The sequence below is a fragment of the Hakea prostrata genome, chromosome 10 (genome assembly GCF_041222555.1).
Source record: "Hakea prostrata isolate BN-2017 chromosome 10, UWA_Hpros_2, whole genome shotgun sequence".
NCBI lineage: Eukaryota > Viridiplantae > Streptophyta > Magnoliopsida > Proteales > Proteaceae > Hakea > Hakea prostrata.
The window spans coordinates 42,220,805-42,231,532 of record NC_142609.1 but is presented as its reverse complement, the minus strand read 5'-3'; the positions used below and the strand labels follow the sequence as shown (position 1 = coordinate 42,231,532).

At 36.5% G+C, this 10,728-nt stretch overlaps 1 protein-coding gene across 1 annotated transcript; it reads left to right on the top strand.

Annotated features, from left to right (window-relative positions):
* The first annotated feature begins 869 nt into the window (after window positions 1-869).
* Window positions 870-9,667, top strand: LOC149003118 (5'-3' exoribonuclease 3-like). The gene is made up of 23 exons (XM_089137878.1): window positions 870-1,416; window positions 1,678-1,783; window positions 1,876-1,952; window positions 2,036-2,227; window positions 2,430-2,549; window positions 2,644-2,706; window positions 2,812-2,997; window positions 3,110-3,274; window positions 3,387-3,464; window positions 3,550-3,711; window positions 3,810-3,905; window positions 4,244-4,339; window positions 4,535-4,630; window positions 6,757-6,827; window positions 6,931-7,059; window positions 7,168-7,244; window positions 7,389-7,429; window positions 7,534-7,608; window positions 7,698-7,846; window positions 7,946-8,050; window positions 8,121-8,196; window positions 8,733-8,803; window positions 8,919-9,667. The coding sequence occupies exons 1-23, from the start codon at window positions 1,234-1,236 to the stop codon at window positions 9,379-9,381; spliced, it is 2,877 nt and encodes a 958-aa protein (XP_088994004.1). The 5' UTR covers window positions 870-1,233; the 3' UTR covers window positions 9,382-9,667.
* The last annotated feature ends 1,061 nt before the right edge of the window (window positions 9,668-10,728 follow it).

The window sequence follows — 10,728 nt, the reverse complement described above, 5'->3', positions numbered from 1 at the left end:
AAAGTGGGACCCACCTGATCACTTTTCCACAAACCCTTTCCTTTCCTTTTCTTCCCCTCATCCCACTATATGTGGGGCCCACATTTTTTTTTCCCACCCTTTTTTTCCCACCCCACCTTTGCAAACAAACGCAACCTAATAATACATGAATGGGAATCGTGAGCAATAGCAAGTGCCTGACAACTTTTCAAAGGAGAGATCAATCCATAGATAGCCTAATAATGTCAAGGAAGAAAAATCAAGAGAGAGAAATTATTAACAATAAAGAGATTTCTAAAATAAAGGGAAACTTGATAAATCAATGTCAAGCAAGACGTAAAAACCAAAGAGAGAGTAAATTACCTCAGTTGCAAGAAGGAGATTTTAAGGCACTGTTTATTTGCTGGATCTGAAATAGTGTAAAATTTCTATAAAATTCTGAAGTATAATTTATTTGGTTTACTAGAGCGCAAAAGTTAGCAGCTTGTTTGCTTAGTTGGCATGTTAAATTTCTTTTCATATTTTTTAAAAACCTACATAATAGATAGAATTTTGTAAGAAATTATTAAAAATAATAAAGTGAGACCTATCTTTAAAACCGTTTTATAAGATTCCTTTCGTTTTTTGGTTTGATTTTTGTTCTCCAATCCCAGAGACATTTATTTATTTTTTAAACATTTCACCTTTTGCACGCAAGTGGTGCAACACACAATTTATAAAGTGCCAAAAAAAAAAGTAAAGGGATTTAAATAAGTAGATTCATCAACTGCAGTTGAAAGTAAAGCCTACGATCAGATGTCACTGTCTCTTCCAAGTACCTGTTTCAAGATGTAAAACACAATGGAAAGGATAAGACGACAAGCGACCTTATTGCCAGTAGACTCTGGAAAGTTAAAGGAAGCAGGTGGATCAATCAATGCAAATGGGAACAATGGAGAAGCACACAGGTACAGCCAACCTAGGAGAAATCAAAGGCCAAACCTGGGGAAGTAAGGCAGTGTTGGGCTTACTTAAGAGTTAAGATATTTCAACTCACAAGTGTAGCAGTAAATACTGGACTTTCCACACACATACACACAAGACGACCCTTCTTCTTCTCCTTCAAGACTAGCAGTAAAGACTGGACTCTGCAAACACAGACACACAAGACCACTTCTTCTTCTTCTTCTTCTGCTGCTGCTGCTGCTTGTGCGCCTGGGCCAGTTGCAAACAAGAGGAACTACCGGTACTGCTGCAAACAAGAGAAAGAGAAAGATGGGAGTTCCATCATTCTACCGGTGGCTGGTGAACAAGTACCCAAAAGTGGTTGAGAATGCAAAGGAGGAGAAGGGAGAGATGGTAGACCCAAGCCTACCTAACCCAAATGGGAGAGAGTTTGATAATCTCTACCTTGACATGAACGGGATCATCCATCCATGTTTCCATCCTGATGATACTGTAGCCTTCTTTTTACTTCTTCTTACATTTGCTTGGTATTTAAAGTATTTTTTTCCCCTTCATTTTGGAGCATCAGATACGTTTGGATTTAGTATGTGTTAGGGTAGATTTTGCATTCTTTTGCTATAAAACGAAACTATTTTATCATCAGAGAGTATAACATCTACATAGATTGCATAAAATTTATTTTTCAAATTTTATGTATTTTATTTATGGGCATTTTATAAATCGTTGTTTGATAATGTTAAATTGTGTCTACAGTTGGACCCTCCGACCACATTTGAGGAGGTTTTCAACAGCATTTTCAATGAAATCGATAGGCTCTTTTCGATCGTGAGGCCTAGGAATCTTCTGTATCTGGCCATTGGTGGGTTCTTTTTCGACCTTCCCTCTTCTTCTTTTGATTACTAAGCTCTGTTCTTAAAATTATGTCTTTTGTTGCTTATACATTATATGAAGATGGAGTAGCTCCAAGAGCCAAAATGAATCAACAACGTTCAAGACGTTTTCAGGCAGCCAAAGATGCTGAGCTTCTGGTAGAGTTTTCTATACTGTTAGTGTTAAAAATTATGTGTTAGATAAGAGTAGCATTCATGAATCTCATGCCTTTGGTCTATAGGAAGCTGAGGAACAAAGATTACGAAAAGAATTTGCCATGAAAGGAAAGAAGCTTCTTCCTAAACTGGAATCCCAAGTTTCGGATTCTAACATCATAACTCCAGGGACGGAGTTCATGTTTGAATTGTCCAATGCATTGCAGAATTATATTCGCTCAAGATTGAAGAGCAATGCTGCGTGGAAAAATATCAAGGTCTCTGATGCTCAACTCTCTATTAACCACCCTGTGGAACCAGATGGTTGGACCTGTTGGGCCATCGGTTCTTCAACTTTGTACCGGAGTAAAACCGGGCCGGCTGACTCGGGTTTTTCAGACCCACATTGATATGTCACATACTGCAATGGGCCTTGATCATCTTCTATAGCATAACATTATATATCTTATCATTTTGAAGGTCATTCTCTCGGATGCAAATGTTCCTGGGGAGGGTGAACACAAGATCATGTCATTTATACGTTTGCAGAGAGGCCTTTGTAATTACAATCCAGATACATGCCATTGCTTATATGGTCTGGTATGAAAAGCTTCATTCTTTATAATGTGTTGTGTCAAAGTAGAAAAAATATAGAATCTATTTTGAATGAGTTTGGTTCATTTGTTCTCCACAGGATGCAGATCTCATAATGCTAGCTTTGGCAACCCATGAAGCCCATTTCTTTATATTGAGGGAGGTTTGTCTATCCAGTCATTCTTTTCTTGTGTGTGTTTTGCAACCCATTCTATAGATACAGAACATGAAAACCAAGGCATTTACTTTTTTTCTTCCCTTTATATAGGCTGTTCTCAAGCAAGACATGCCACCAATTTGTCTTGATTTAATTACAAGCCAGCATTGTAAAGCTGAAAACAATTTGGTGAAGTCAAGAGGTTGGTTTTGTAATGTCAAAGATGGAAAGCCTTATCAGGTAGACAGCAACAGCAACAACAACAAGTACAAGTGTTCCAACAGAAAGCCTTATCAGGTAAACATTCTTATTTTATCTACAGTTACTTGTGATAATAACACAGTATGTAAGTATCAATAGTTAGGTTTTAGTTTTAATTAATTCTTTTTGTGGATTTCATTCTTTGCAGTTCTTGAACATCTGGACTTTGAGAGAGTATTTGGAGCTAGATATGAAAATAGATGATCCTCCAACTGAGTTTGATATTGAGCGTATAGTCGATGATTTCATTTTTATTTGCTTATTTGTTGGCAATGATTTCTTGCCTCACATGCCTTCGTTAGAGATTCATGAGGTTTTCAAATAACTTTATTTTTCATGAATATATATTTTTGTCTGTTTAGTTTAGTTTAGTTTATTAAACAGATAAAACTAATGAATTTCTGTGGTTTATTCAACTCTTATAGGGGGCAATAGATTTGCTCATGAGTGTCTACAAACAAGAGTTCAAGAAGCTGGGTGGCTACCTGGTTGATATGAGCAGAGTAATAAAAATTTCCCTAGATAACCTCCTAAGTGTGAACCCATTGAGGAAGCACTAAAGTCATTTGGTTTTATTTCCTTGACTAGGTGTCTGAGAAGAAAGAGCAATATGCAAAATTAAAGCGATTTGAGAAGTTCATACTTTCAGTAGGTGCATATGAAGAGAGAATATTCAAGAAAAGAACTGAGATTAGAGAGCGTAAAATCAGAAGAATTTTGCAGGAGAATTCTCAAATTGAAGCTCCGGAGGTACTGGATACTGTGGTGGGATCAAGCATCCTGTTTTCACAGATGAACTTTCTTGTTCTGTCCTCACTGAAATGATTTTGAATTGTATCTGTCTCCAGATAGACGAATCTTTCGGAAACATGGTTATCAATACGAGAGATGGATTTGTGGGGACTTCAAACTCAATTGGGATGAGTTGCAGTGATGATTTTGATGTATGAAATCGCTTTCTCAGGAATTGATTTTGTTTTTCCATTTTAAAATTTTATTGGGGTGGGTGTTTTTGGATTCTTTTTCCTGGGGGGGGGCTGGGTGGATAATCAATGATGATTTTCTTCATTAAACACTGTTGAGTAATAGGTCTTGGATAGACCAAAACAGTGATTATAATGTCAGCTGGATGCTGTACCTTCATTCAAGAGATTACTTGACATGTAGAGTTCTATACAATTACAGTGTGGAACCATTGAAATGATGACTGAACCAAATGTGATATAAAATTGCTACTAGAAATATCTTTTCTTTGTAATGAATTTTCCATCTGTTATACCAGGTTTTGGAGAATACGAAGGAGCTCAAAAGGATGTTAAAAGATTACAGTCAACAAAAATCAGATATGTTCAGATCCGGTAGATTTGGAAATGATAAGGTTTGTGCTGCTTCTTTTTCTTCCTCTCTGTTCATTGGTTAGTTCTTGATGACAACCCCCCCCCAAAAAAAAAAAAGAAAAAAAAAAAAAAAAAAGAAAAATAAGGAAAACACACACACATACAGACTCTTTTAATTTTGTTTTAAGGTTTGGTAGAGGCAGAGATCTTAAAATTGTGTTCTGACTGTACATCAGATAAAATTGGGAATGGTTGGATGGAAAGAAAGATATTATAAGGAGAAATTTTCTGCAGAGGGCCCTGCAGAAGTTGGAAACATCCGAAAAGAAATTGTAAGTTCATGTTCCTTCTTTATAATTTTGTTCCTTCTGTTGATGCACATTTCCATCTTATTGGCAGATATAGATAGGTGTGTTTGTTTTGAAGCTTTAATGAAATGTGTTTTTCTCAGGTTACTATTATTGAAAAACTAGTTGCCCAAAATTATGTTGGAATTATTTTCCATTAATTAGGCACGTTCGGTGTCTTGAGCTATTTCTGTGTCAAGGGTTTAGGGGTTGCAGAAAAGTAAAAGAATTGACTTTGCAGCTAATTACTTATTTTCCATCAGCATATTCTACTTGTCCAATTTATCATGCTTTCTAGAGCGAGCTTGTTATGAAGTACTAGAGTTTAATTTTTTCAAAGTATCTATTGGGTTTGGGTGTCTTGTATTCTGTGGGTCTATGTAATTATAGTTTGGGTTGTATTTGTAATTGAAACAAAGTTTGGGTTAATTACTAGTACTGGATTAAAATTATAATTATATTGGGATTATGGTTTAGGTTTCCCTATAAATAGTTTTTGTGGGATAACTTAGATGTATTAATCGTTGCAGAGGATTGGGGAACCCATCCTGAGGATAGGGATTGGGGGCAAGCAAAAGGTAGCACTTGGTGGGTATGAGAATGGTGTGAGGTTTCCTGGAAATAGTGAAACTTTTCTCTGGTGGATGTAGGCATGGTTTTGCTAAACCACATTAAATTCCTCTTGTGTGTTTTGTTTGTGTTCTTTTTATTTTGTGTTTGTGCATCCACATCCCCAACAAATGGTATCAGAGTTAGGTTCGGTGGATCATCGTTAGGGGTGTGTGAAGATCTAGGGAGGAGATGATAGGTGCTAGGAGAATAGAGAAGGCTTTGATGGATTGATCGAAGGTATGATTCTAGATCTAGAATCTTGGAACCAAAATGGGAAAAGTAATTTTTTTTTTGTTTTAGTTGGAGAAAAGACAAAAAGGATGATTTTTTATTATTGGAGAAAAAACAAAGAGGATGAATTTTTATTTTTTATTATTGTTTCCACAAGATTTTGTGTGAAAGTGTTTTGTATGGGGATATGTGTTCCTAGGGTTTTTGGGCATTCCATGCTAAGTGGAAGTGACGGATCGGGGAGATTTTGCTTTGTTGGTATTGATCTAGTGGGTTCATACAAAGATCAACGATTAAGTTCTTTAGGTTGATGAAGGGTTCAAAGGGCATAAATTAGATTGGTATTGATCTTGTGGGTTTGTATGGAGATCAACGGTCAGGTTCTTTAGGTTGATAGATGGGTATGAAAGGCAAATATCAGGTGAATTGTACAGGCTTGTAGGGAGTGTGGAAACAGATGGAGCTCTAGTTGGCACTTGGGCAAGGGGTACAGGTAGACAAAATTTGCAGGTTGTTCAGGGGTTGAACAAGGGAAAATCTGGAAAGGAAGCTAGGTGACTTTTGCTTCAAAGTTGGTGATTGGCAGGGATCTCTCGGAGTCGGCTGCAACAGCAAGAGAGGTGGAGTCATGTCACACGTATGGCGGTGATGAGTTGTACGGGACACCTTGGGTGTGGGGGTGTGTGCCAGGCTGGTTTTAATGATGGCATGGCACATAGGAATTGCATCCTTGAAGGGGATGTGGGCCACACGGTAAGGTGTGGTGGATACATAGAAATGAGTGATTGCAGAGAGACATCATCAACGGTTTCTTCAAAGTGGTTTGCAGAATTGAAGCCAAGGTGGAGATTGTTGGGTGTCTTATATTTTGTGGGTCCATGTAATTATAGTTTGAGTTGTATTTGTAATTGAAATAGAGTTTGGGTCAATTACTAGTACTGGGTTAAAAGTATAATTATATTGGGATTAAGATTTTAGGTTTCCTTATAAATAGTCTTTGTGGGATAACCTAGATATATCAATCCCTGTAGGGGATTGGGAAACCCATAATGAGGGAACACTTTGTGGGTATGAGAGTGGTGTGAGGTTTCTTAGAAATAATGGAACTTCTTTTCTCTCTAGTAGACGTACGCATGGTTTTTCCGAATCACGTTAAATTCTTCTTGTATACTTTGCTTGTGGTTCTTCTTTATTCGTGTGGTTGTGCATTCATATCCCTAACAGTATCAATAACATTCATTGGTATTTTTTGTCTTATTTTTACATAGGTTATGAAATATACAGAAGGTCTTTGTTGGGTGTTGAAGTACTATTTCTCTGGGGTCCCATCGTGGACATGGTAAAAGATTTTGGCTTTAGACTGAACATATTGATTTTGAGTTATACAAGTATCTTTGTTTTCTTTCTAGATTTGAATTTCAACAATTTGAATAATTTACCAGGTATTATCCATACCACTATGGTCCATTTGCTTCTGACCTGAAGGGATTAACTCAGGTCAACATAAGATTTCAAATGGGGTCTCCATTCAAACCATTTGATCAGCTGATGGCCGTACTGCCCCCAAGAAGGTAGTAACTGAGAGAATGTTTGTATTTTGGGATGGTTTGGTTATGGTTGTTTGAGTTTCTTTTTATAGTTCCCATAAACATAGGCTTAATGAACTGCTGTTAATACAGTGTTCTTGCACTTCCCAACGCTTACCAGAACCTGATGATTAGCAGAGAGTCCAGAATAATAGATTTTTATCAAACAGGTATCTCCTGTTTTATGGATGGATCACAATTTTAATGGGTCATTTTCATGACTAAACTCAATTCTTCTCTGATTATCAGATTATGAAGTTGATCTTGATGGTAAACGTTTTCATTACTAAACTCAATTCTTCTCTGATTATCAGATTATGAAGTTGATCTTGATGGTAAACGTTTTGTGTGGCAGGTTTGTATTATCTTCTTTAGTGTTTGATTTCAGCTTCTTACTGCCCTCATCACTGGATTACAGTAAATTTTTACTATATTTAATAGAGTATTGTCTTGTTAAAGGGAATTCCAAAGCTGAACTTTATTAAGGAAGACCGTCTCCTATTGGAGACAAAGAAATTGGAGAAAGAATTAAAGGTAGTATTTGAGGACTTAAATCTTGAGTTCTGATACATTCAGTTATGAAAAACACAGCATTCATGTTCCCTTTTCTGATAACTTTGTAGGGTGATGAAGCCAAAAGGAATGCTCAAACAATTGATAAATTGTTCTTCACTTCTCATGGAATGGTAAAACAAGTATTTTCTATGTATCATGAGTACAAATCATGTAATCAAAAGATAAAATTCAGGAAACCTATTGATAGCATTTCCAGGTACATGTCCATAATTTTCTTAAAGAAAATTTTAGATTTAATTTTTTTTTAATGCATAAACCAAACTGTCTATATAAATCACTTCCTTTTTCATGGCAGTGGTGGACTGAATGGCTTTATCTGCCCTTCTGTTGAGGAATTGAATCTAATGATCGCTTGCTGTAAAGAGAAGGACAAGGAAGGAAAACAAGGAGATCCTGTGGTGTAAGTCTGCAAAAACTGAATCCAATTCATATTATACTGTGGTATCTTATGTTTTGTTTTCTGGGTACAGGTGGGCTTTATACGAATGTCCAGATTATCATTTTCATGTTCCACGCTTGCTTAGTGGTGTCTCAGAGCCTGAAAAAGTAAAATCTTTGTTTTCTAGCACTTCTCTTCTCCATCCCACTCTACTGTTACAATCCATGACTTATTGTTTCAGCAGATTTTTTTTTCAAGTCAATCTTATAGCATGATAGAAAGAAAATCATCACTGTTCTATAAACTGTAAATTGTTTAGCACTATATATTTTATGGACCCTGTACATATATTGCATGGAAATTTAGTTGGAAGAGTAGAATACCTGTTGAGAAAGTTCTTCCCTTATATATAGAACTGTAGGAAACATGAGACCCTAAAACAAATGCGGAAAAGAATGCAAATTGCAAGAAAATGATCAAACAATGCACATAAGGATTTTGGTGGCTCAGCAAGATTGTGCACACCCAAGAGTGAGATGGGCTACATTTTACTTTTAATGGAGAATAGGGTCATAGCAGCTTTTCTTTATAGCAAAGCCCTGTACGTGAATTTTACCTAGATAATACACAATCTGTAAGTCTTGAGAGACTCTTCAAACCCTCCCAACTAAACTGTTATTAACTCTTTTCTGTATGTGTGCAGATTATAACTGAAGCAGACATTACAAACACAGAGTTATGGCATGACTCTCACGGTTCACAGCCTAGAAACAGGTAAAAAAAAAAAAAAAAAAGAAAAAAGAACAGCTTCACTGCTTTCTGTTTCCTTCCTATCGGCAGATTAGGGTTATCCAACATTATTTGGAAGACACTGACACATTATCAACAGTTCACAGATGCAGCATATGCAGCATAGGAATGCAACAGGAGAAAAGATGCATTCTTCCTCTGAAACTCTTTTACTAAGAGAGATTCATAAGGGAGTTGGTTCTGGTTCTGGGTGGGGAAATGGATCTGGTAAAATTTGTTCTTCAAGAGGATTATCTTCACCGAATAGTGGCAATGGATTCATGGGTCCTTGGGTTAGAACAGAATTTAAGGAATCAGGTTATGGTCACAGTGCTGGCAGGGGAAGAGGAAACCCCGAAAGTTACAGTACCAAATATACACCAGCGACCCAGCACTCAAATAGAGAAAGTTGCAGAGCAGTACCTGGTAGAGGAAGGTTCGATACTTCAGGAGAAAATTGGACAGCAGAACCTGGTTTGCGAAGGTTTGAAACTCCAGAGCCGCCTGTCGCAACTTCTGGTTGGCAGCGCAGCTTTGGTAGAGGAAGAGGACGGGTTGAATGAGTCCTCAATCCTAATCGGTAGTTATTACCGTTTTTTGTTTTGGTCTGAGGTTGTTATTACAGTTAAACGTTGGTTTATAAGTTTATGTTGAACTGGTAGATTTCCCATTTTGCCCTTCATGGGGATTTGCCTGTACAAAGCTACATCAGTCTTCGGCCCGTTTCTGTCTATCGCAGAACCAAGAGTATAGTGGCCCAGGGCCCATCAATTGAATGGGCTTAATTTATCCCTTTTTGTAAGTAGTTTAACCCAATGAAATCATCTTTTTGGGTTGGATTTTGCTGCGGCCCACAACTATATCAGTTTACTTTCGTTAATTAATAACTAGATTTTTTTTTCTTTTTTTGTGTGGGTCCCTTTGGTAGACTTAAACTAATGTTGGGTCTCGTTAATGTAATATATTACGTGGGAGTCTCAAGTCGCCGTTAAGTATATTCAAAGATCAAAGATGAAGAGACCAAAGTGCCCTTCAGGTTGTTTAATACATTGTGTTAATATATAGTTTTAAAAAGAGATAATTAATCATTAAACATTAATTATTTAGTTAAAACATATCTATATATTTGAAAAAAAGAAAAAAAATTAAATAATTTGAGGGGCATTTTGATCCTTTCACGTTTGAAATTTGAATATACTTACCAGTCACTATCAGTGTTAGTTTGGTTAAGATTAACATGTAATATATTACATTAAGCGGACGCAACATTAATTTGTAGTCACTACGCAAATCCACCATCTTGCAGTCCTGGGCTTGTGGCCCATCCACATATATATTCCATTCCTTAAAGGGCCCTGACCTCAAAATTGTTTGGCATAGCATATTGCTTAAGGTGATACTGGGTCCTAAAGAAGCACATTTGCTTCAATCAATGGATGGTAAAGGGCCTATAGGCATTAACATACAATAAAGTTAGCAATGATCACTAATTTTTTTAGGGTTTTTTTTAAACTCACTATGCTAAGTGAAGTCTCAAGTGAATCACTTCCATTTTTGCATGGGTTTGTAGATGTTGTCCCATTGGTAAAACCGTAAAATTACAAAAAGAGGACACTTTGTGTTCTATGTGGATTTTTTTTTAAATTTTTTTTTATGGCATTTATAAAACTTTGAATTAGGGGTTGTACATCTTTCATTGAGATGTATGGGATGTTCTCCATCACATTGACTAATGAGCGTATTGTAAAGTTACATATGGTGAAACACTATATCACATAGATATAGTGCATAAAAAAAGGCCTATGAAAGAACCAATTGTTATATGAGAAAAGGAAACTCTTGCTTCAAGACATATAGAGACGTATAATGACCAGTGTTTTCCTATAGAAGGTAAAAATATTTGTTGAAAA

What these genes read in the sequence shown, in the direction of transcription:
- LOC149003118 (XM_089137878.1), top strand. Translation starts at nt 1,234, where the DNA reads ATGGGAGTTCCATCATTCTACCGGTGGCTGGTGAACAAGTACCCAAAA. An exon ending in CTGCGTGGAAAAATATCAAG is followed by an intron (nt 2,228 to 2,429) that starts GTCTCTGATGCT and finishes ATCATTTTGAAG; the next exon opens with GTCATTCTCTCGGATGCAAA. An exon ending in GGTTCACAGCCTAGAAACAG is followed by an intron (nt 8,804 to 8,918) that starts GTAAAAAAAAAA and finishes CATTATCAACAG; the next exon opens with TTCACAGATGCAGCATATGC.